This window comes from Zootoca vivipara, chromosome 12, assembly GCF_965207765.1.
Source record: "Zootoca vivipara chromosome 12, rZooViv2.hap1.1, whole genome shotgun sequence".
NCBI classification, from domain to species: Eukaryota; Metazoa; Chordata; class Lepidosauria; order Squamata; family Lacertidae; genus Zootoca; species Zootoca vivipara.
Window position 1 is genome coordinate 40,891,607 of NC_142595.1, and position 25,661 is coordinate 40,917,267.

The 25,661-nt window shown below is 42.6% G+C and overlaps 2 protein-coding genes across 3 annotated transcripts; both read left to right on the forward strand.

The window, feature by feature from the left end:
- The first annotated feature begins 2,558 nt into the window (after window positions 1–2,558).
- LOC118095558 (vomeronasal type-2 receptor 26-like) lies at window positions 2,559–7,725 on the forward strand. Its single transcript, XM_088655137.1, has 5 exons — window positions 2,559–2,849; window positions 3,300–4,136; window positions 4,894–5,121; window positions 5,973–6,099; window positions 6,815–7,725. Exons 1-5 carry the CDS (start codon window positions 2,559–2,561, stop codon window positions 7,723–7,725), a joined length of 2,394 nt encoding a protein of 797 aa, XP_088511263.1.
- Window positions 7,726–10,586: 2,861 nt separating this feature from the next.
- Window positions 10,587–21,458, forward strand: LOC118095880 (C-type lectin-like). Of its 2 annotated transcripts, none has more exons than XM_035137186.3 (6): window positions 10,587–10,683; window positions 16,763–16,843; window positions 17,556–17,647; window positions 20,155–20,295; window positions 20,720–20,834; window positions 21,262–21,458. In XM_035137186.3, exons 2-6 carry the CDS (start codon window positions 16,777–16,779, stop codon window positions 21,327–21,329), a joined length of 483 nt encoding a protein of 160 aa, XP_034993077.2. In that variant the 5' UTR covers window positions 10,587–10,683; window positions 16,763–16,776; the 3' UTR covers window positions 21,330–21,458. The 2 variants fall into 2 exon arrangements, with proteins under 2 accessions (XP_034993077.2, XP_088511260.1); XM_088655134.1 differs by lacking the exon at window positions 10,587–10,683 and adding an exon at window positions 11,808–11,898.
- Window positions 21,459–25,661: the final 4,203 nt, after the last annotated feature.

Consider the following 25,661-nt stretch of genomic DNA (forward strand, 5'->3'; position numbering starts at 1 on the left):
TCATCCAGGTTACAGTAAAGGGATATTGCTCAAGTTGCATGGGAGAAAGACCCCGTTGATATGTCATGGAGCATAATTGCTATTCAGAGTAGACAGTAATTGGATAGAAGGGCTAGTGGTCTAGGGATATGTACATTATTTTATTATTATTTTTTATTGAGCTTATATACCGTCCTATCCCCAGAGGTCTCAGGGCGTTTAACAGAAAACAATCCTCTTTCTTTACCCTGCACATGTGTCAAATTGTCTCCATTCAGAAAGTTATGCCAGCTGTCCAAGGCACTGCTTCACAAGGGAGAAGATCTTGGAGTGGAGCAGAAATCTCATTGGCATAAGAACTTTGCTTGTTCTGAGACTTGAGGACCTTAGTAAAACAAATACCTCACCCTGTAATTTTTATAATTACTGATCAACATCACGACTTTTAAATGTCCCATGGCAAATCAGATGCCAGGCACAATAACAGCGACAGAAACAGCCCTTTGATGGTTCTGTGTTGTAGTCTATATAGGTGCCTGTCCTATCAACTTACATGAATCCAGTTAGGGACGTAGATTTGATGCCTCCCTGCAGCCCAGACTGAAATGCTGTTGGTGACTATAGGTAAAAATGATGGCTTCCAGTTCAGCCCAAGAATGGTTAGCGCGCCACCTGCTTTTCCTGCTGTTGCTGTTGCATTGTTCTTCTAGCAAGAGTTTGAGCAGATTGAGAAAAACAGTTCAAACCAATTCATATGGTCCTCCAGCAGACATGATCATTGGTGAATTTATATCCATTACGCTGGGAAACTTCAGAACGGAGAAGTTTATGGAATACCCACAATCAGCTTCATTTTCTGCTCAGTAAGTAGTTACTTATTTACAGGGAATTTTCTGCTGGGTCCACTGATCATTCATGGCTTGATGAAATAAACGACTGCATCAGCTTCTGTCTTTGGTTCTCCTGTCAGCCTTCACAGGGTTCATTCAGATTTTTGTCCCACCACTTGAGTTAGCAGAAAGAAACTCATCATCCGTCTAAGGCACCATATGTGAGCTAATCAAATTCCTCTACACCACAATGTTATCAACATTTTTCAGAGTTGTCTTTCAGGTAGGATATTCATTCTTATGAAAAGGATTAAGAAGTACATATTCATAGTCGTTCAATACAATTTTGGACTTGCTTGAAATGGTTTTCTACTCCCCCTCTCCCCAGTTCATTGTGGTGTTTGTATATGGATAGATGATATTTGGGGTAACTGCTACAATGAAGTGGAACTATCTACAACCTGATATTATTTTAGATATTGAAAAATTCACCTTTTCATTTTGAGTCTGATGAACTGCAGTTGCCTCCTTTTCCCTCAAAGAGCAAAGCCCAGCAGTAGGCTTAAAAGCTTGGGAACAGGGACAGAATCCTTTTGAAATCCATGCGGATTCCAAAGTGCTTAAGTATGGCTCCTAGATTCCCCCTGCTTTTTGCTCATATGAGCCCCATCTACAACCCAGCTGAAGTTTTCAAGCTACTTTAAACCCATAGATGTTGGAACCCATCCCTGTGCCTGAATTTCCTTGCAAGTAAGCCTTGTTCAGTTCCATGGGCTTCGCTCCACACCCCAAATATGCACCAGCTTTAGCCTGACAGGGCATATCTACTTGAAGTAATACCTACTCGAAGTAATCACTGATGAGCTTAGTGGTGTTTACTGCCAGGTAAGTGGCTGTAGCCATATTGCAGCTGAAATTGGATTTGTGTGAAAGGCAGTTTCACAGAGCCCAATGGGATGCTTCTTCTCAAATATTTGGGCTCAATGAGAGCTTTCCTTAACACAAGTTTACATGGGAATAAGCAATTTCCAATGGAAGCTTGTATGATTCACGATTATATGGGAAGTGAATCCTATTCAATAAAAAAGAAGAAGGTTTAATTTCTGAATTATTATTATTATTATTATTATTATTATTATTATTATTATTATTAAAAAAAGCTGGCATATATATTAGGCTTAGATTCAAGGGCTGCTAAAAAGACATTGTGTGTTAAAGCAAACTGGTATACTAAATAGATGTTTCCCAGGATGAATTGAGAACACATTCCCATGAATACTTCATGATTCAGAAATGGAAGGGAGGTTGTGGACAAAGAAGCAGGACAAGAGGTAGGCATGGACATTGTGTATAAGAAAAAGGCAAAGGGAGGGTTGGGAACATGCAATCTGATTTACTCAATATTTTATCCCACTGTGTTCGTGATTTTGAACCCAGTTAAATGGGGAAAGAATTAGACCTTGACTGAACTTGGCAGGTTAACAGCTTTTTGTTTCTATGTTTCAATATCCAACCCCACCAATTCACCCACAGCACAACAATGGATCTCCTTGAATCCTACATTTACATACTGCACATCTACGGAAATCAAAATTTCTGAGGAAATTGCTGTAGTATCATTAATTTGAATAAAATGTTTTTGTCCTGCTGAAAGATCCAAGTTAAATACATGCATGAATCAAAATGAAAACTTCAATACAATTGTTTCTTTTCTGTCATGTTTGCAGTCATTATTTGTCTCATTGCAGAATGATACCGAAAAACTACCAGCATGTTCTTGCCTTCATCTTTGCCATGCAAGAGGTCAACAAAAATGCCAAATTCTTATCCAATATCACACTGGCATCAACATTTTATGAGAATGCTTTTAATCCTTCCCAAACTTGTTTCAACACTCTTGCTCTTCTTTACATGGGACAACAAATTTTCCCCAATAACCACTGCAATGGGGAAGATAGATTAATTGCCGTCGTTGGAGGGCTCACCTCCCAAAACTCCCTTCAGATGGCCAATATATTAAACACCTACAAGATTCCACAGGTATGTGTGTAGATACATAGATACAACCACAAGGGCAGATATAAACAGGAAAAACCCGAAAAAGCATCCAGGTTAGCTTTCAATCCCATTACATTATGTTTTTTTCGCTTGTGTCAAGACTATGTTAAAGCCTCCTAGCTATGTGTTGCATAAACTGCCTTCTAAATTAGTTTTGGGATTTCTGCTGGGGGTGGGGGGTGGGGGTAAACCCATAATATTAATACCCACAGTTCTGATTCCACCAAATCTGACCATGCCTGAAAGCATATTATCATGGGAGCATCCAGGTTCCTTCTTCGAAACTTCTCCTGACCTGAGATGTAAAATGCCAGGGGTGATAGACTTTGAAAGGTAATACCAGGTGCTTAACCACCACAATAATGAAGTATTCTTTCTATGAACAAATAGATGGTCTTCAGATTCTCAAAAATATAATGCCATTCACTTTAGCTCAGCTATGGCTCTTTGGATCCAGTGCTGAGTGACCAAAGACGATTCCCGTCCTTCATCCAAATGGTCCCCAAAGAAGAAGCTCAGTATGATGGCATTGTGTGGCTCCTCCGGACGTTTGGGTGGAACTGGATTGGCCTCCTTGTTTCAGATGATGACAGTGGAGAAACCTTCCTTCGTACTCTCAGACCAAGGCTTTTCCAGAATAATCTTTGCATTTCTTGGACCCTGGTGATCCCACTAGTGACAAACTTTTTACCTAATGATCTACTTCAACAAAAATTGAGACCAATCATGGTTGCTCTCACACAGAGGCAAATGAATGTGATTCTTGTCTATGGAGACAGTCAGTCTCTAGAGGGTTTGAGACTGGTTTTAGTCTCCTATGAGGTACATTTTATGTACCCTCTGGAGAGGGTGTGGATTACAACAGCTCAATGGGATTTCACTGCCGTGCTGGTAGGAAACAAATTCCCATTAATATCCTTCAATGGCACCTTGACATTTACACTCCATTCAAATCCAGTTCCAGGGTTTCAGGACTTTCTAGAGAACATAAATCCATGGCAGCCAAATCTTTATTTCATTCAGCAGTTCTGGGCCAGTGCATTCCTCTGTTCATTCCCAGATCACAATCTCATTGTGACAACTCAGAAACACTGCACTGGGGAGGAGAAGCTGGAGAAACTCACTGGACCTGTGTTTGAAATGGAAATGTCCAGCCAGAGCTACACCATCTACAATGCTGTCCATGCAGCAGCACATGCTCTCCATAGCATGTATTCATCAAGAGCCAAACAGAAAGTACTGGGTGAGAGACGGATGCAGCCCTGGCAGGTACTGCCAATTACTCTGCTCAAAGTCAGAAGCAAAAGTGTTATTATTACTGATTCATATGTTGCACAGCTGAGACCTGGCATGGAGGAGAGGCATTGGGAATTGTCCCTGGTTAGCTCTAACATGGGGAGCGACTATATCTCAGTTAATGGGGAAAGTTTTTGAAGTTCCCAGAATCTATGTCAAGCCGAAAAGCATACCAAGCCATGTCTCCTAGTACAGTGGTACCTCGGGTTACGAACTTAATTTGTTCGGGAGGTCCGTTCTTAACCCAAAACCGTTCTTAACCTTTCCTAATGGGGCCCCCCACTGCCGCCACACCACTGGAGAGCGATTTCCATTCTCATCCTGCAGCAAAGTTCACAACTTGAGGCACCACTTCTGGGATAGTGGAGTTTGTAACCTGACACGTTTGTAACCCAAAGTGTTCATAACCCAAAGTACCACTGTATTGGAACTGGAAAGGCTTACAGCTCAATGGCAGAGAATCCCCTTTCATTCAGAAGGTCCCATGTTCAACCCCCAGCATCTCAAGATCATGCTGGGAAAGACTCTGAAACCCTAGAGTGTCATTAACAACCAGTATAGAAATGACTGAGCTATATAGAGCAATGATTTCACTCACTGTAAGGCAGCTTTCAGTGTCCTATAACATACTGATGAATAGTAGTAAAAAGCCAAAGGTCCAACTGGCAAATGGAAAAGAGAGAGCATGATAGCCTACAAGGTCTGTGTCTTTCCCCCACTTGCAATTTAGCTTCACTCCTTCCTGAAGAACATCCACTTCAACAACAGTGGTGGTGGAGAAATCTCTTTTGATGAGAAGGGGCAGCAGGCAGGTGGCTATGATCTCCTCAACTTGGTCACATTTCCCAATGAGTCTTTCCAGAGAGTCCGAGTGGGGAGGGTGGACCCTCAGGCACCCCCGGGAAAAGAGTTCACAGTGGATGGAAGTGCCATTGCATTGAATCCCAAGTTCAAGCAGGTGGGTGGGACTATTTCTTGTTTTAATCAACATCTTTTATGAGATGATCAAGGGATCCAGGAAAACAGAGGTGGCTACAAAGGAGAAGTGTGAAGAGGCAAGCTCTGGTACTCACTGATGAAATACTATTTTTGTTACTTTGTTCAAATTTGATGATGCACAGCTAGTTTGGAGGGTTAAAGAACAAGGTCTTTCTGAGTAAGGAATTGAAAGATGTTTAAGGCTCTTGAAAAGGGACTGTGGTGTTCCACAATGCTTTGTTGGCAACAATATTTGTTTGAGACTCCGTCCCGCCACAATGGGAGCCCAGATAGGGAAAAAATTGTCTTCTACCACCTGAAGTGTGTGATCCACCTGTCTTCTACCACCTGAAGTGCTGGTGATATCCTGTGCTGGGATGTTGGTCTCCATCAGGCTGATGAAAGAATCCAAAATGCTCAGGAAAGTGCTGATTAGCAATGTAAGTAACACCTGCCTGCATTGTATATTTTAATCTGCAAGTTCAAGTACACTAAGTAAAAATTAATTCTTATTTAAACTTTAAAATAGAGTGTCTCCAGAAGGGATTCAGCCTTGGATTATGAGGAATCAATCTATCAAGAAGGAGAAGGTTGGCAGGGGCTTCTCTTTGCAATTCAGACATGTGCTGGGCTGGTCAAATGGTTAGGTGACAGCACAAAGCATCTTTATCAGGGAGCCTAATGATTGCCCAAGGAGCAAATGCTTGACAGTCATCCGCTAATTTCAGTCCTGTGCCCTTTCTGCCGCAAAGCGGACATAGATGACTATAAGATTTATGTAGAGAAGCAAGCTTATTCCATTCAAAATCCCTTGCTTATCATTACCATTAGATGCTGCCCATTTCCACCTGTGTTGAGAGCTGCCACCCTGGACAGAGTATGTTTGCCCAGCAGGGAAAACAAATCTGTTGCTATGACTGTGTTCAGTGCCCTAAAGGGAGGATTTCAGTCCAGAAGGGTAAGTGAAGGAATCCAAGTCAACTGGAATTCCCATCTTCCTATCCAACACAGACATTCATGTCTTAGTCTTATTATGTCTGCTCATCTTCTGTCATGGATCCCAAGCACATGTGTTTATATGTTGCTGATACATATTGTCCTTTCCTCTCCCTACTATTTGGACAGACACTCAAGAATATATTGTGTGAAATAAACTTCACATGGGATCAAACACCACTGAAATCAGGATGACATCCATCTGGGTAGGAATGATTAGGATTCCACTCTGAAAATTTCCTTTTCCCACCATTTAACCAGCAGCCAACAAATTTTCTTCTTAAGTTATTAACAAGTAGTGAATACTTTTCTCTATTGTATCCACACAGTTTCAATCCTTAGGAACATTATTTCTTGTCAAATATAGATTGTCTCGATGACAGGCTACCTGGCTGTTTGATCTACTCCCAAGCTTCATTGCGGGAAGTGTAAAAAAGAAACACTTGGGCTGCAAACCTTGAAATGCAAAGACATGGGGCTGGATGCAGAGATAGACATTGCTTAAGGGGGAAAGACTGAAATCAATATGAATGGATTGATTAGTACAGCTGTGATGCTCAGAGAGGCTTTGGTTCATCCGATCAATAATGTGTTCAATGTATTGCATAATAGACACTACCAATAATATGAATAATCATCACTTCCAGAAATGCTAAAAGCATGCTTCTCACTTTCAGATGCAGATCAATGTGAGAAATGCCCAGATGATCACTACCCAAATGCCTTTCAGGACCAATGTATTCTGAAAAAAACAAGCTATCTATCCTATGAGGAGCCTTTGGGGGCAATTCTGACTTCCTTGGCTCTCCTGCTTTCTCTGGTCACACTTGTTGTGATGGGGACCTTTGGTCTGCACTGGAACACTCCCATTGTCAAAGCCAACAACTGGGGAATCACCTGCACCTTGCTCTCTTCTCTGCTTCTCTGCTTTCTCTGCTCCTTCTTATTCATTGGCAGGCCTACAAAGGTGACCTGTGTCTTGAGGCAAACGGTCTTTGGCATCGTCTTCTCCATTGCTGTTGCTTGTGTGTTTGCCAAAACAATCACTGTGGTTTTGGCATTCATGGTGACCAAGCCTGGAAACAGCCTGAGGAAATGGCTTGGGAAGAGGCTGGCAGGATCCCTTATCACCTTCTGCTCTCTCATTCAAGCTGGCATCTGTCTTGGGTGGTTGGTATCCTCTCCCCCATTCCCAGAGTTTGACCTGTACTCCCAGGATGGGCAAATCCCAGTGCAGTGCAATGAAGGCTCCGACATCATGTTCCACCTGATTCTTGGCTACATGGGTCTCTTGGCCATTGTGAGCTTCTCTGTGGCTTTCTTTGCCAGGAAGTTGCCTGATACTTTCAATGAAGCCAAGTTGATTACCTTCAGCATGCTGGTCTTCTGCAGTGTTTGGCTGTCCTTTGTCCCCACTTATTTGAGCACCAAAGGGAAATACATGGTAGCTGTGGAGATCTTCTCCATTTTGGCCTCTACTGCTGGCTTATTGGGTTGCATCTTCCTCCCCAAAATCTACATCATTATATTTAGGCCTGAGATGAACAGTAAAGAGAGGCTAGTAAGGAAGAAGGATGACCATAGTTGAGAAGGTGAAAGAGATGCCGTTAGCCAGGGACCTTAAGTTATTTTTATTAAGGATTAAGTTGTGTCAAGATGTTATTTCTTTTTTTAAAATATTCCTCTCTCTGTCATTGGTTTGACAGCCACGGACAGGAAGTCCCTACAGAGGCTGGTGAATACAGCCCATGTATTCGCTAGGTGACCTCGCGGGAGACCACTGCCTCAGGAGAGTGAGGAAAATTCTCATGGACAACTCACACCATGGCCAGCACCTCTTTAATCTCCTAACTTCAGGCAGGAGATACAGAAGTATAGTCAGCCGCACCAACAGGTTAAAGAACAGCTTTTATCCGTGGGCTGTTGGGCTGCTGAATGGAAGAAAATAGTGGTCCAATTGACATGTGTGGGGGCAGTGCGGCTCATTTAATTTCACTGCCCATAGGTGGTGTAGTGACAATAAAGGTATAATAATAATAATAATAATAATAATAATAATAATAATAATAATAATAAAGAGCTGGACCATAATAAAGAGCTGGACCATAAAGAAGGCTGATCGCCGAAGAATTGATGCTTTTGAATTATGGTGCTGGAGGAGACTCTTGAGAGTCCCATGGACTGCAAGAAGATCAAACCTATCCATCCTGAAGGAAATCAGCCCTGAGTGCTCACTGGAAGGACAGATCCTGAAGCTGAGGCTCCAATACTTTGGTCGCCTCATGAGAAGAGAAGACTCCCTGGAAAAGACCCTGATGTTGGGAAAGATTGAGGGCACTAGGAGAAGGGGACGACAGAGGACGAGATGGTTGGACAGTGTTCTCGAAGCTACCAACATGAGTTTAACTAAACTGCAGGAGGCAGTGCAAGACAGGAGTGCCTGGCGTGCTATGGTCCATGGGGTCACAAAGAGTCAGACATGACTAAACGACTAAACGACTAAACAACAACAACTATTATTATTATTATTATTATTATTATTAGTTTACCATTCTGCTTAGTAAAATAAATTAGAATTTGGTGGGACATGACCTTGATCCCAGGAAGACCTTAACCACACAGTTCCTAAACAATAGATGTATCTTTTAAACAAATTTCATTGCTCAAAGTTAGGATATATGTGTGAGAGAACTTTGTATTCATCTAGCTCTTTTTCTTCTTTTGTTTTGTTTTGTTCTTTTCTTTTTCTCATTTTCTGTTTAGAATAGTTTCTTTTTATTGTATTGTGTAAAGCCTGAATAAAACCTTATACAAAAAGTTGTGTGACATTTGTGTGTGTGTGTGTTAAGAAAAAAAATCCCCAATGGACCATACAAACATGCAAAGCACCTAGCGTAATATAAATCATCTGACAGTGGACATACATGTTTAAATTCAGACGTCTGGATGCTGTGAGAATATTTTCTATGTAAAAGAGATATTCAGACCAGCATCCCTCCTTACACACACGCTAGATACTCTTCAAATAAAAAACAAAACCCCTATCTCTACCCTGGTGGATATCTTCCTTCCATAAGCACCCAAGTGCTGTGAGGGGCTGTGTGTGAGGAAATTGCTGTCACCGGAAAAATATCTTGGCCACAGAGGTTTAGTAGCAGATACCAGGGGCTATCTACACAATACTCTAGTAGTAGGTTCCACCTCTTTCCATAATATTCTAGTGGTAGAACCGCCTCTTTCCATATGAACCTGAGATCATCTTCTGAGGCCCTCCTTCGTGTGTCACCTCCTCGAGAGCACTGGAGGGTGGAAACACGAGAACAGGCCTTCTCTGCAGTAGCTCCCCATCCGTGGAATGCTCTCTCAAGGGAAGTTCACCTGACGCCTTCATTAGCAACCTTTAGGCGACAGGCAAAAACACATTCGCTTTTAACCAGGCCTTCAGTTGACCTTATCAACATCCCATACCCTTTAGAAATGTGGCTCTTTTTGGGGGGGTATTATTGGGCAATGGCTTTTATTTTATATATATATACTGTGAAATTTTAATGTGAACCACCCTGAGACCTCCAGTTATTGGGTGGTATAGAATTTCAATAAATAATAAATAATTGAGTCAACTGGATGCTAGTGGCGGGTGATGGGAGCTGAAACCCAACCTCCCCCCCCCCCGTATAACCTTTCTCCCAGTAACAGCAGCAGCAGCAGCAGCAACAACAACAACAACAACAACAACAACAACAACAACAACAACAACAACAACCCAGCCACTCTGAGGGACTTACAGCATATCTAAAAACAATCCTGGAATTGAAGCAGGGAGGGGGGAAACCTAAAGCAAAAGAGCATGGACAGCAAAGAGATTGAGATCTCAGTCCCCCCTTCATCATCTTTCATTTTCATGGAAAAGGGGACTTCGCCAAGCTCCATTTTTAAATGTAGATTTTAAAAAAAGAAACTAGTTTGAATTTATAGAAGCTTTTTTCACAGTTGTGGCTTCATGAAATCTTTGCCATGTGGATTTGCCTGTCATGGAATCCCTTCATGTAGCAGCGGATTCTGGGAAATGTTCCAATGTAAACACTCCATTTTGAAGGAAGCTGGCCGTTCTTGTTGGCTATCAACAATGCGAAGTGAGTCTGTGCCCTTGAGCAAAACCTGCACTCTGTTCCCTTTCATTTTAAAAATCAAACATATTGAACAAAGTACTCCGCCTAGATATGGACTAAGCTCCAGATGGTAGATGCATTATCTGATATTAATTATGTGTGCTTATTTTATTTAGGATATTTGCTTCCCAACCCATTACCAGAATCCTAACTGTATAGTGAATTGACTAATTATGGGAATTTCAGGGAAATTGTAACATATTTCTCCTATCCATATCTACTCGACATATGGCAAGTGATTAAACTTTCATCCTTCCGCTGTCCCAGCCCCAACCCCCAACTTCATGAAGATCTTTATAAGAATTGAGGCAGCAGCTTCAGAGACAAACTTGTCCCTGCGTAAAGCGATATCCATCACCTCACAGGACAAAACTTGGGTAAGTTGGAGGCAATCACAAACTTACTTCTGATGCTATAGCTACTGATTTATATTTTGTTTTGGGGGCTCTCACTAACATTATGGGACCCAGGTGGCGCTGTGGGTTAAACCACTGAGCCTAGGGGTTGCTGATCAGAAGGTCGGCGGTTCGAATCCCTGTGACGGGGTGAGCTCCCGTTGCTTGGTCCCAGCTCCTGCCAACCTAGCAGTTTGAAAGCACGTTAAAAGGCAAGTAGATAAATAGGAACCGCTACAACGGGAAGGTAAACGGCATTTCCATGTGCTGCTCTGGTTTGCCAGAAGCGCCTTTGTCATGCTGGCCACATGACGTGGAAGCTATACGCCGGCTCCCTCGGCCAATAATGCGAGATGAATGCGCAACCCCAGAGTCGGTCACGACTGGAACTAATGGTCAGGGGTCCCTTTACCTTTACCTTACTAACATTATACCCTATACCCACATACAGGTAGGTAGCCGTGTTGGTCTGAGTCGAAGCAAAATAAAAAAATTCCTTCAGTATCTGATGAAGTGTGCATGCACACAAAAGCTCATACCAAAATAAAAACTTAGTTGGTCTTTAAGGTGCTACTGAAGGAATTTTTTTTTATTTTCCTATTCCCACATATCTGTCCCCATCCTTCTTCCAGCAAAATCCCATTCAGTTCTCACAGGTAAGTGAGTATACATATACTGTGTGGGTTTGTGGGTTGAGTAGTTGAGGAGAAGAAAGCAAGGGCATGGGTGTGGTGGTAGTAGAAGAAGTAGAATACTCCCCGGTTTAAGTACTCCCACCCTCCATCACCAAAGTTACTTATATTCCAGTTGAGCCAAGGAGGGGGGAGTTAATAGCATGAGGAGGCAAAGAGGAGGGAGGAGTTTAGCTCCCCTAAATCCTTTCCCATTTTCTTCTAAAATCTAGAACTTGCCAAGCCCCAATTTTAAACATTCCTTCCTCCTTTCCCCTGCCTCTGACCTGACTAAGCTCAGGGACATTCATGCAATCAAACATGTGATTTTATGAGTACATATTTGAAGTATTTGAAGTACGCTCTTTCTTTCTTCATCTGTACTCTCTCTATATATATCTAAAAGGTTGAAATTCATTCCTCATTCCCCCTGCCAAAGCTCCATATAAGAATTAAGGCAGCCAACTTGGGAGACAGACTTTCCTGTAGAAAGAGTTATCCATCAGCTCAACAGGACTGAACTTGGGTAAGTTGGAATTGGGGGTGGGGATGGAGAGAAATCCAGTTCAGTTTCCATATAAAGACAAACTTATTGAATTTGCACTATCTGAAACAATATGAGAGCTGAAACATAGCCACCCTTTGAAATTTGTTCCTCTTTGAATTTTTCAACACAGTTGGATTTCCCATTGAATTTCTCCAGCTGTCTAGATGGGTAAAGATCATTGGAGATGGGAGGGAAACACCCTGATAATTCCAGTGGTTTTTATTCAGCACATGCAAGGCCTCCTCTGCCTCCTCCATATCTCCTTGTTTGGATGGATATTGCTAGTGGGCTACCCCATACCAGCCAAACTAGCCATGCCATTTTCCAGCCAAACCCTCCTCTGCCAGAGGAGAGGCACCATCACCAAATAGTGCCTCAACCAATACAGGTGCAGAATTTTCCAATCTCCCATCCATCAAATTCAGGAGGCTACCAATCACAGGTTGAAGCCACAGGAAATAAACACACAGGACCTCAAACTTTCTCAAACATTGTTATTTGCTTTCCTAGATATGCAAAAAAGGATGAGTTGACAGTGTGATTGAGAGCAATACTGTACAATTACTATTCTTACAGGATTTTCTTACAGAGGAGGCATGTCCTTCCCTCTCATAACTTATGGCTGCAAGAAGGGATGAAGTATAAATGGGGTTTCCTATAAAATCTTAATTTACACAGTTACTACAGTTAAGGAAGCAATGGGACTAAAGCCCCCTGCATTTTACATTAAACTAGACATTGTTTCTGAGGCTGGTTTGGAAAGGGACCAAGAGGATAGATGCTCAGAAGATTAGAATGACTGGGAGACTTTGAGAGGGAGAAGCATTTTTTTTTAAAAAAAAAAAGAAAGAAACCAATGCACTAAAATCCAAGGGAGATCCCCACTACACCCAGATTGCTTAGATTACTGTCAAATAGATGAAGATAGTTTGAGAAAGTGAGGTGTGTGTGTGTGTGCGCACGTTCAAATTACAACTCTTGCTGACATCCTGGAGTTTGCATTAGGAGGGGGTTTGAAATCTGTAGACCTCAAAATATTGCTGGACTCCAACTCCCATCAGCCCCAGAAAGTATGCCTAATGGTTGAGAATGATGAGAGTTCCAGTCCCAGACCCTCTGAAAGGGCCACATATCACATGTCTAAATTATATTCCAGAAATGTGGGAGATTTCAAGGGGTCAAAAAAAGAAGAAGAGGATGTACCGTGCTATATTAGAAGCAAAAAGAAAACTTGTTTTGATAAATTGGAAGAGCCGCAAAAAGATTCCATTGAGCACATGGGTTGATAAATATGGACAGATTGGCTACATATGAACGAATTGCATGTCAACGCAAAATAAGAATGGATAAATATGAAGAAATCTGTAACGAATATTTAAGCGATAAGGTGGATAGTGGTGGGAAGTAGGGGAAGGAGAGAGAGGTGGGGAAATATTGTTAAAAAGGGGTATGCATAGGTATATCAGAGTATTCAAATCTGAATTGTCAAATTGTGTTATTATGGTTTTTGTTGTATGTGTCTTTTGTGGTTGTTGTTTGTATTGAAAAAACGAATGAATGAATGAATGAATGAATAGAGAATGATGATAGTTCCAGTCCAACACCCTCTGAAAGGGCCACATGTCATCTCTCTGACATAAGGAATATGCAAAACCGTTTGTTTATATGCAGCTCCTGGACAATGCAGAAAGTAGATCGCAATCTAGGTTAAGATCATTGGAGGGGGGGGGGCAACCCTGATTTTGAATAAGCACATTTCATAGAATCATAGAATCATAGAATCATAGAGTTGGAAGAGACCACAAGGGCCATCCAGTCCAACCCCCTGCCAAGCAGGAAACACCATCAAAGCATTCCTGACAGATGGCTGTCAAGCCTCTGCTTAAAGACCTCCAAAGAAGGAGACTCCACCACACTCCTTGGCAGCAAATTCCACTGCCGAACAGCACTTACTGTCATGAAGTTCTTCCTAATGTTTAGGTGGAATCTTCTTTCTTGAAGTTTGAATCCATTGCTCCGTGTCCGCTTCTCTGGAGCAGCAGAAAACAACCTTTCTCCCTCCTCTATATGACATCCTTTTATATATTTGAACATGGTTATCATATCACCCCTTAACCTTCTCTTCTCCAGGCTAAACATACCCAGCTCCCTAAGCCGTTCCTCATAAGGCATCGTTTCCAGGCCTTTGACCATTTTGGTTGCCCTCTTCTGGACACGTTCCAGCTTATCAGTATCCTTCTTGAACTGTGGTGCCCAGAACTGGACACAGTACTCCAGGTGAGGTCTGACCAGAGCAGAATACAGTGGTACTATTACTTCCCTTGATCTAGATGCTATACTCCTATTGATGCAGCCCAGAATTGCATTGGCTTTTTTAGCTGCTGCATCACACTGCTGACTCATGTCAAGTTTGTGGTCTACCAAGACTCCTAGATCCTTTTCACATGTACTGCTCTCAAGCCAGGTGTCTCCCATCCTGTATTTGTGCCTTTCATTTTTTTTGCCCAAGTGTAGTACTTTACATTTCTCCTTGTTAAAATTCATCTTGTTTGCTTTGGCCCAGTTGTCTAATCTGTTAAGGTCATTCTGAAGTGTGATCCTGTCCTCTGGGGTGTTAGCCACCCCTCCCAATTTGGTGTCATCTGCAAACTTGCTCAGGATGCCCTCAAGCCCATCATCCAAGTCATTGATAAAGATGTTGAACAAGACTGGGCCCAAGACAGAACCCTGTGGCACCCCACTAGTCACTACTCTCCAGGATGAGGAGGAGCCATTGATGAGCACCCTTTGGGTTCGGTCAGTAAGCCAGTTACAAATCCACTGAATGGTAGCATTGTCTAGCCCACATTTTACCAGCTTCTTTACAAGAATATCATGGGGCACCTTGTCAAAGGCCTTGCTGAAATCAAGATAGGCTACATCCACAGCGTTCCCTTCATCTACCAGGCTTGTAATTCTGTCAAAAAATGAGATCAGATTAGTCTGACATGACTTATTTTTCAGGAACCCATGCTGACTTTTAGTGATCACAGAGTTTCTTTCTAGGTGCTCACAGACTGTTTGCTTAATGATCTGCTCTAGAATCTTTCCTGGTATTGATGTCAGGCTGACTGGGCGGTAATTGTTTGGGTCCTCTCTTTTCCCCTTTTTGAAAATAGGGACAACATTTGCCCTCCTCCAGTCTGCTGGAACTTCGCCTGTTCTCCAGGAATTTTCAAAGATTATTGCCAGTGGTTCTGAAATCACCTCTGCCAGTTCTTTTAATACTCTTGGATGTAGTTCATCTGGCCCTGGAGACTTGAATACATCTAAACTAGCCAAGTATTCTTGTACTACCTCCTTACTTATTCTGGGCTGTGTTTCCCCTGCTGAATCATCTGCTCCATATTCTTCAGGTCGGGCGTTGTTTTCTTTCTTGGAGAAGACTGAGGCAAAGAAGGCATTGAGGAGTTCTGCCCTTTCTCTGTCCCCTGTTTGCATTTCACCATCTTCTCCTCTGAGTGACCCCACTGTTTCCTTGTTTTTCCTTTTGCTACGGACATACCCATAAAAGCCCTTTTTGTTGCTTTTAACCTCTCTAGCGAGCCTGAGTTCATTCTGTGCTTTAGCTTTTCTGACTTTGTCTCTACACGTGCTGGCTATATGTTTGAATTCCTCTCTGGAGATTTCCCCCCTTTTCCATTTTTTGTACATATCCCTTTTAAATCTTAACTCAGTCAAAAGTTCTTTAGATAGCCAGCCTGGCTTCTTTAGGCACCTTCCATGTTTCCGTCTCATTGGTATTGCCTGAAGTTGTGCTTTTAATATCTCCCTTTTAACAAACTCCCAACCATCATGAACTCCCTTCCCTTTTAGTATTACTGTCCATGGGATTTCACCCAGCGTTTCCCTAAGTTTTCTGAAGTCGGCTTTCTTAAAGTCTAGAATTTGGACCTTAGTATGCTTGGTTGCTCCTTTCCGCTGGATAATAAACTCCAGAAGAGCATGGTCACTCCCACCTAATGATCCTGCCACTTCTACCCCACTAACCAAGTCATCACTATTGGTTAGGACCAGATCTAAAATGGCTGATCCTCTTGTTGCTTCTCCCACTTTCTGGACAATGAAGTTGTCTGCAAGGCCAGTGAGGAATCTGTTCGACCTTATGCTCTTGGCTGAGTTTGACATCCAACAAATATCAGGATAGTTGAAATCCCCCATTACTACTATCTCACTTCCTTTGGAATGCTTGGCCATCTGTTCCAGGAAGGCATCATCTGTGTCCTCAGTTTGGCTTGGGGATCTATAGTAAACTCCCACAATGAGATCACTGTTGTTTTTCTCTCCCTTAATTTTGACCCAGATACTCTCAATTTGGCTTTGAAGTTTTAAATCCTGGATCTCTTCACAGGTATACATTTGCTTGGGAGTAAATCATTTTCCATATAGAAAACAGATACCAGAAAGCAAGTGCTATTGCTTTTCATCAATACTTAACGTGCATCCAGCTGGAGGGTTTTACAGTCACCTGCCAAATGGTCTCCAACCATTCTCTATAAAGCTTTCTACATTTTAACAGCTCAGTGTTCACTCCACTTTTACCAGGCAAAGAATGGCAATTCCACGTTTAAATTCCTAGTGTGGAAGTCCCATTAGTGTGTATGATTCATCAGCACTGACAATTTGAACCTTTAAATTCTTTCTTCTTCCTCTGTTCTTCAAATAAAAGTTCAAATAAAAGATAATTGTTATTTTAAATACAGAAAAATACTTACTTTCCCCTCCCTTCCATATCACCACTCTGGATCAATAACATTCAATGAATGCACCTCTTGAATTCATGGTACATTACTCTTTTTCAAAGGTAAACAATAGAAGATGAGATTCGTCACCAAGTTCAGCCTTTACCTTCTTGGAATTCTGGTCTCCAGTTCTTTTCCAGGAGGTGAGCATTAAAGCAAAGCACCCAGAAGTCTTACATAGGGCTAAGCAGTCACTAAAAGGTACTCCTTAGATTTTGAATGGAGAGTAGCCCAGATAATTCTACTGGGACAAAACAGCAGCATAGAATCACCAATGATATAGCTAAGGACTTAGCTATAGGTACGAGGGCTTAGGACCCTCGTACCTACAGGACCGCCTCTCCCGGTATGCCCTGCAGAGGACATTAAGGTCCACAAATAATAACATACTGGAGATCCCAAGTCACAAGGTGGTTAGACTGGCCTCGACCAGGACCAGGGCCTTCTCAGTACTAGCCCCGACCTGGTGGAACGCTCTCTCTCAGGAGACTAGGGCCCAGCGGGAGTTGTCATCTTTTCGTAGGGCCTGCAAGACAGAGCTGTTCCGCTTGGCCTTTGGACTGACTCAGTCTGACCCCGGTGTTACTCTCCCTTAAGGCTTTATCCTACAGATATTTAAATGAGCTTCCACATGTAGTTTCCTAATTTTAAAATTGAATTTTAACGTTGTATTTAATCTGTATTTTAATTGAATTGTTTCTTTTATGCTTGCTTTGATATTCTTGTTGTTAGCCACCCTGAGCCCGGTCTCGAGTGGGAAGGGCAGGGTATAAATAAAAGTTATTATTATTATTAAAGAGCAAACCTCTTAGTTCTTTTGTTTCTCTTTCTTTTCTTCCTTCTTTCTCCATACAGCCAAGACCAGCTCATGTCCCAGGGATTGGATGCAAAACCAGGGCAACTGCTATGCTTATTTTGATTTTAAGATGTCATGGGACGATGCCGAGGTAACGCACGACCCTCTCCTACAAAAGTATAATGTTATATGAAAGTACATGAAAAGCATCTTAGAACGAACAAAAGAGATTTGATTTGTTATTGTCACAGTGGCCTGACTGGGCTACTTCAGAGTAACGACTCCACCCCGATCTGCATTTTATTCTTTTATTGGTGCTGTGTATTTACAGTGCTAAAGGCAGTGCTATTTACAGAGATACATCTTATCCGTTTTCTTCAGTACCTCCGAATGGAGTTTGGCGCGTTCTCCTCCAGCATAAAAGCTTGGGGAGACCCAGCCTCTTCCCCCGACGTTTCTTGCGCAATTCCGGAGTCGGTGGGATTAGCCTTCCCCCCTTGCTCCCCCCTTCCTGTCCCACCTTGGGCAATGGCTCTGCTACCTTGCCTGAGCCTCGGACACCACTTCCTGCTTCTCCACTTGAGTCGGAACTCTCCCTGCTTTCCCCAGCGCTCGGAGATGGGCTGGAACTCAAGATGGGAGGGACCTCCCGATATCCCTTGTCCCTCACAGTTATCATAAGGTCAAGTAGTTTACCCACCCAGGAGAAGAAGCAAGTCATTTGTGCATGAAAAGTACAATAGTGTGCAGTTTTAGGAAAAGGCGTGTGGGCTAAAAAAAGGGGGGTCAGGCATTGTTTGCCTCTGTATAGACCATTTGGAATATGCAAGGTAAAAGTAAAAGGGACCCCTGACCATTAGGTCCAGTTGCGGACGACTCTGGGGTTGCGGCGCTCATCTCACGTTACTGGCCGAGGGAGCTGGCGTACAGCTTCCAGGTCATGTGGCCAGCATGACTAAGCCGCTTCTGGCGAACCAGAGCAGTGCATGGGAACCCCGTTTACCCTCCCACCAGAGCGGTACCTATTTATCTACTTGCACTTTGATGTGCTTTCGAACTGCTAGGTGGGCAGGAGCTGGTACCGAGCAACGGGAGCTCACCCTGTCGCGGGGATTCGAACCACCGACCTTCTGATCGGCAAGCCCTAGGCTCAGTGGTTTAACCCACAGTGCCACCCATCCCTTTGGAATATGCAAACTTGGGCTTATTGAAGTGTTTGTTTCGACCCTCCACCTATGCTCAACATGCATATTTGTGAATAGACTCAGATATTACAAGAGGCCAGTTAGCTTCCTGTGACTTCCAAAGCGATTTTCCAACCCAAGGTAAATGCTGCACTCCTGCAAAGCTTCATAGCTTTAGAGAAGGGGTTGGTTTACATCAGGCATCCCCAAACTGCGGCCCTCCAGATGTTTTGGCCTACAACTCCCATGATCCCTAGCTAACAGGATCAGTGGTCAGGGAATATGGGAATTGTAGTCCAAAACATCTGGAGGGCCGAAGTTTGGGGATGCCTGGTTTACATCCTATGGTTTACTAGTGGGTTGTGTGGTCTGGAGTGTCAAAAAAAGAATGCAGCAAGATGGGTCGAAAGTTAATCTCCTGGATTGCAGAGTTTGAGCTAATATCGATTTGATCTTCCAAAGGAAATCTTTCAAGCTCAAATTTCCTTAAATATAGCCAAACACATATTCTGTCTTTCTGAAGCTTTCACAATATTAACAATTAAAATAATGCTGATTTTCAGTTTGTTAGAAGACCAGTTTACAGCTCCCTCATATGATCTTTGTATTCATCCATTTTCCTTATTTGGTTGCAAAAACCTTAAGTTGCTATTAGAATGTAGAGAGATTATACAACAATGAACATTCATCTTAATTTACATGAGTGTTTATATAGCTTCCTATTAATTGTCCAACCATCCCACACTTTTCCAAGCATTTCCCCATCACTTTCCTAACCTCAAAAATATTGTTTCTGTAGAAGATTTATTGCCCTGGAATCGCAGGTCACTTTTATTTTCTCAAACTGTTATGTTGGTATGTCCTTCAATTCCTAATGCAAAATACTTAGAGTCTGGAGGTGCTGTCAGACTAGAAACATTGCATGTGACAAGTTGGTAACAGTAAAAAGGGAGAAAAAGCTTTGGTCTTCCACAGGGAGCCTCACATTTTGAGAATTTCACTTTGGTACTGGTAGGTACGAATACGTGGTTGTTGTTTTCTTGCAATATCACATTCTTCCAATTTAAAATTCAATTCCTCACATTTCTGCAGCAATCTGTCTTTTGTTTGTTTGTTTGTTTGTTTGTTTAAAATTCTTCAGCATTTTAGTTCACATTTATCCTAGTAAACACAGTTTTCTATGCAGTTTTGTACCTTTCCCTCATATGATTCATTGTACATGTTGTCTTCAACCATGGATTCCTTTTAATGCATACTTTCCCCTAATGCATGCTCTTTAAGTGTGAATTTCAAGATATGCCTGTGTTTCAGTCTCCTTCCTTCCTTTTCTTTTTTTTTCTCCCCCCCCCCCCGTAGGACAGTTTGAATGTGAGGGATTGACTTTTAAATGGGAACTGAATTGAATTCATCCCTCCGTCCATCCTAGTGGGGCATTAAATTGTGACGAGGTAGCCTTCATTTCTTCCATTTTTAGATTGAGTGCCAGAGCTATGGCCGTGGGACCCACCTTGCCTCTATCCTCACTGAGAAAGAGGCAGCCTTGGTAGCCAAGCACATCGCCACATACCAGAAAAATCCAAGTAATGTCTGGATTGGGCTCCAAGATCCCCGTGAGGTGAGTTGCCTTCTCTTATTCTATTTCAGGCCATTGTTGGTGACATAGGAGCCAACTCCTAGGGGCTGAGGTCCCTCCCCCCCATAAAATATTTGAGGGGGCCAGCCCCCTCCCCCCATTATTGGCCACTGTCATTCAAATGGTGTGCGTGATAGATTATATGGGGTGTGGCTTACCTGCTCCCTTCCCAATATTTTATTCATTGAATAGTGGCTTCTGAACACCGCCATTCTGTCCTTAACTCAATCATCTCCCAGGATGAATCCAATATGTGACTTCTCCATTATGTTTATGGGGAGGGGGGGCCTCTAATATCTCCATCCTAAAATGCAATCGCTTCACTCTGACCAATGCTCCACATGATCTTTTAACAGAGCTCCTCATTTCAAATGACTGCATGATCTCTTCCCTATCATTCCTGCAGAATGGGCGCTGGAGGTGGGCTGATGAATCAACCTTCAATTACCGAAGCTGGAACGAAGGGGAACCAAACAACGTGGGCGGCGTGGAGTACTGTGTGGAGTTGCTGCATGGCTTTGGTAAGGAAACCATTTCCAGGGGTTGAGAAAAAGACATTTGCATCTTAGATTTTACATTGCCATCTGCTTCTCCACCCATTTCCAATATTTCTCAAGATTGTATCTAACAAAGTTGTACTTAAAATCAGAACCAGCAAAATCAGTACACTCAGGTTAGTCATCACTACCTACAATCCTTTAAATTTAGAGTTTGCTCTGAGGATGAGTTGGTTGGATACAACACTTGGCCAGGTGTTTATCTGTACCAAGGTTAACAAAATAATTACTCTGTACACCAAATCAGCAGAGGTCCCTTTGTTGAGCATGAGTTAGAAGGCTTTGACTACATCCAATCTGCACAGGTTGGTCACATATCTTCATTTATGTACTTTATCCCAAAATTGTAGTTGCCAAACTGATGTATGAGTCATATGATCTCAAATTTCAGGTTTACGGAAGTGGAATGATAGAATATGTGATCAAATGAATACCTTCATTTGCAAGCAAGAGCTGTAAAGCAGTCCTACAGTTCCCAACAGTGCCAGCTGAAGTCAGATGACTCTGGTATCATTTTCTCCTCCGACATCCTTCAAAGTGAAAGACCAGTTATCTCCAATGACTCTAAAATAAACATTCATGTCTATAGCGTTGTCTTCTTCAGTCTCCATCTTTGACATTTTCTTGTGGCTTCAGCTCCGTGTAATCTTGATAAATTCTCTCGTAGGCATATACTTCCTAATGCACTGCTATCCTCCTCCATCCAGCCATACTTACAACTCCACTTCCAGTATCACAAATCTCAACATGACAGGGGTGGGTGAGTTGCACTCCTTTCATGGAAGTCCCAGGGAAGCAGGAACATGGTACCTAAGGGGCACCATCCCCACACTGCTGCTCCCATCGTGCAAGGCATCAACATCAGTGCAGTTATTTCAACATTCAGTCCACCACTTTGATTCGAAATGACATCCAATTATATCCAAATATAGACCAAATCTTTTCTTTTCTGCTCCCTGGAATTTCAGCATCTACAATTCCTAATAAAAAAGCCTCTGGGTTTTTAATATAAAAGTTATTTTAAACATTTTTTTTCAATTCATTATATATCATTTCCCAGAATGCTTTTGTTACCTTAAACATCCACCACATATGATAAAAGGTGCCTTCTTTTTCTTTACATTCCCAACAGATATTTGAACCTGTCTCATACATTTTTGCTAACTTACTAGGATTTAAATAAGTTAAATCCTATCATTTCCATATAATTTTATTTCAACGTACAGCAGGCTGAAAATTTTAGATCAGTTTTCCATAACCTCTCCAAGGATGAGAGTTGGATATTATGCCCCAAGTCCCTCACCCAGTGTATCATAACAGATTTAACCTGTTCATCATGGACATAATATATTCAAAAGAGTTCAAATCAGTGCAGTTTGGAACACCTCAGTTCTGTTAGAACTGTTAGGACAAGGATCTTGATTCAAAATTGCATATGATGTTTCCAAAGTAGACCAGCATCCACTCTACTATCTCAGGAACCATCACACAAAATTGGGTGACAGCAACATCTCCAGGGGTCCAGACTGGGGCAGTTTGTAATGGCTTGGTCTGCTATCTTGATTCAAAATGGTATCTGGCAGTTTCAAAACATGGATGAGAAATGGTTCCTCCATCTCAGAAGCCATTGTGCCAGTTTTGGGGATGACATTTCAAGAGCTGTCTGAATGGTGGACAGATGGATAGAGGAACAACTTTCCAAAATATATAGCATGTGGGAATGTTTAGGAATGTGGATGAGGAGACATTGTCTAATATTTCCTATCCTAACTTGTGTTAACAAGCTTCAAACTTAGCAGAGTTTCTCATTCCCATTTAAACACAGCAGAAACGGTTGCACAGGCTTGCTAAAGCCTCTAAAATAATATATATTCCTGGTATATTATCCCCTTAAAGGTAAAGATAAAGGGACCCCTGACCATTAGGTCCAGTTGTGACCGACTCTGAGGTTGCGCAATCATCTCGCATTATTGGCCGAGAGAGCCAGCGTATAGCTTCCAGGTCATGTGGCCAGCATGACAAAGCCGCTTCTGGCAAACCAGAGCAGCACATGGAAACGCCGTTTACCTACCCGCTATAGCGGTTCCTATTTATCTACTTGCATTTTGATGTGCTTTCGAACTGCTAGGTTGGCAGGAGCTGGGACCAAGTAACAGGAGCTCACCCTGTCACAGGGATTTGAACCGCCAACCGTCTGATCAGCAAGCCCTAGGCTCAGTGGTTTAGCCCACAGCGCCACCTGGGTCCCTATTATCCCCTTAGTCCCTCTTAAAAGAAAAGACATAACACAGTGATTTTAAAAGTAAAAAGAGTTTACTCACAGATGTTCCTGAGTTACAGCAGGTTCTCAGAAAGGCAGGCTAGCTTGTAAGAATATGTACATGTGGAATCTGCTCCATAAGGGAAAGCAGATTTGTTGTTCCCTTTTGCCTAGATGCTGCTTGCTTGAAGGATGATCACCAAAGAGAAAGATGGATGCTCCTCCCTGGCCTTATATATTACCTGGATTCAGGTGAGGTGGTACCCATCTCATGTTACATGCAGAGAAAGTCCGTCCCAGGTCAGCGACAGGAAGTTAGCTGCTGACCTGGTCATGTGTCCCTCCATGTGGTCATTCTAGGAAATGTTGTGACTTCTGCTCCTGTTTTACATCCCCACATAGCAGACACTAGCAGACAATGTCCAAAAAATCTTTAAAAATAAATGATAAAGAGATTGGTAAACTGTAATATACAAACCCTTCAGTAGTACTAGTTAAAATCAGTGCAGTTTTGAGGGGTTTGGTTGAGGGTGGCACACTCTACCTCTAATCTAAAGAGATAGAGAGGTGCTATGATCCCTGAAGGTCCTAGCTTCCCTGGTCCATGTCCATTGACAGAGCCTGCTCCTCTGGAGCCTTTACTTGGGCTTGAGCCACATCCCCCTCTGGAGAAGATTCCTTCAGTGACATCATGGCAGTTGGGTTATCTCAAGAGGTGTCAAAATACGTGCATTTTTGAACGTCCCAGTCCACCATTTGGATTCAAGTTGGTGTCCAATGGTATCCAAACATGGACCAAAACCCATTCCTTGATATTAGAAACCATCATGCCAAATCTGGTAAAGAGTATCTTCAGAACTGTCCAAAACAGTGCTGTTTGGGAATGGCTTGCTATGTCATCTGAAAATTAAGTAAAGAAGAAGTGAGAACTTTTGCTGAGTTCCAATCTCCCCCCCCCCCGACATGCCAAATTTTCTGCATTCTGATTTGTCCTTTTCTCTCACAGCTTGCCATTTCCCCCTCACTCAGAATTCGGTTCCATGCTGGTAAAATGAAACAGGATGAACCCTTTCAGAAACAATTCTCCATTGTTTTTAGGGTTGGTGTGATCCCGAGCCTCATGCAGGTAGAGGGAGATCTCAAAAGGTTCTAGCACTGCTTCCTTTACCAGTGAGGCCTTTAGCCTGCCAAAAGGTCCCGACCTTTAGACTCTGACTATTTCAACAAGGAAGCATTATAGGTGCTCTGACAGCATAGCCTCCATGTGTGCCTCAGAATTCATAAGTCTAGCCCACAATTGGTGAACACCCTAAGCCATAAACAGCAGTTAAAACATTAACTATCTACACCTGCAAAGATGGTATCAAGGCCATAAAAGTGGTAAGTAACCCATAAAAGTGGTGCCAAGTCCTTTAAACAAAGAGGGGGAAAGAACACATTGTGATCAAATGCACTGGTTTCAATCCTTCTTAAATGTACTAGTTTGCTTTCTTCCCAGCAGGCTTCCTTGAAACCATCAAAATATATTAGCTCTCTAATACTCTCCTTCCCCCTTCCCCCTACCTCCCACCCAGGGGGACCTGTAAAACCAATCTTCCTTCCCCCAGGTGCACCTTGAATCAGACCTGATTTCTCCCATGACCTGACCAACAATTCCACTCCTAACTGACAGTGGGTGAGACAGTCCTGCCCCTGCAACTCCCCCAAGTGATGACCCAAAGGGTAAACTCTCTTTTGGGGACCTCTGGTACTGCATAAATATGGGATCCGTTAAAAATACTGCTTTTGAGACAATTTGAAACATCGGCAATATTCTTTTTATCCTTGATGGGTCATTAAGACATCAAATGGTGTTTAAGTCATCTGTGGGGTATGCATTGTTGTGTAAACCCAGATTTTAGAATACAGTTGACATCTCAATAAAAACAGATTGTCAACCCTGTACCCACATTTAATATCCTTAAGGATACCCAGCTTTAAAAATTCTGTTGGTCCCAGTGGCCACCAGCCTTCTTCTTTTTTTACAATGCCCCAGAGGATAAGGGACACTTGGGGTGGGGGTAGGGATTACTGCCCCCCCCCAAAAAAATCATGAAAACATCAATGTTTTTGTGGTGTTCTACAGAAGACAGTGTGTGTTCATGAAACTCCTAGTGCAGCAATGTCCAACCGGTCGACCGCAATCAACAGGTAGATTGTCGGGGTGCTCCTGGTCGATCGTAGGAGTAAAAGAAGTGATCCCCCATTTATTTCTGAGCGATCGCAATGCATCCCACCCCCAGTGCTATGTCCCATTTTCGCCGCCAGCTCAGCTTTGAAAGGTTGTATTTCCAGTGTTGGCATCAGAGTGGGGGAAGGAGGAAGGTCAGCGGACTGTTGCGTGATTGATTTTATGCAATCATTCTCCATAAAAGCTGAACAACTGTTACCCCCCCTTAAAAAAAGCTGAACAACTCTGGTGTTTTCCCCCAAAAAAGCTCAACAACTCTGCTTACTCCCCCCTTTAAAAAAGCTCAACAACAATGGTGTTT

Coding starts and splice junctions, on each gene's coding strand:
- LOC118095558 (XM_088655137.1), top strand. CDS start 2,559: ATGATACCGAAAAACTACCAGCATGTTCTTGCCTTCATCTTTGCCATG. Junction 5,122..5,972: donor TGAATCCCAAGTTCAAGCAG/GTGGGTGGGACT, acceptor CATTACCATTAG/ATGCTGCCCATTTCCACCTG. Junction 6,100..6,814: donor GAGGATTTCAGTCCAGAAGG/GTAAGTGAAGGA, acceptor TCTCACTTTCAG/ATGCAGATCAATGTGAGAAA.
- LOC118095880 (XM_035137186.3), top strand. CDS start 16,777: ATGAGATTCGTCACCAAGTTCAGCCTTTACCTTCTTGGAATTCTGGTC. Junction 16,844..17,555: donor CTCCAGTTCTTTTCCAGGAG/GTGAGCATTAAA, acceptor TTCTCCATACAG/CCAAGACCAGCTCATGTCCC. Junction 20,835..21,261: donor GGAGTTGCTGCATGGCTTTG/GTAAGGAAACCA, acceptor CTCAAATTTCAG/GTTTACGGAAGTGGAATGAT.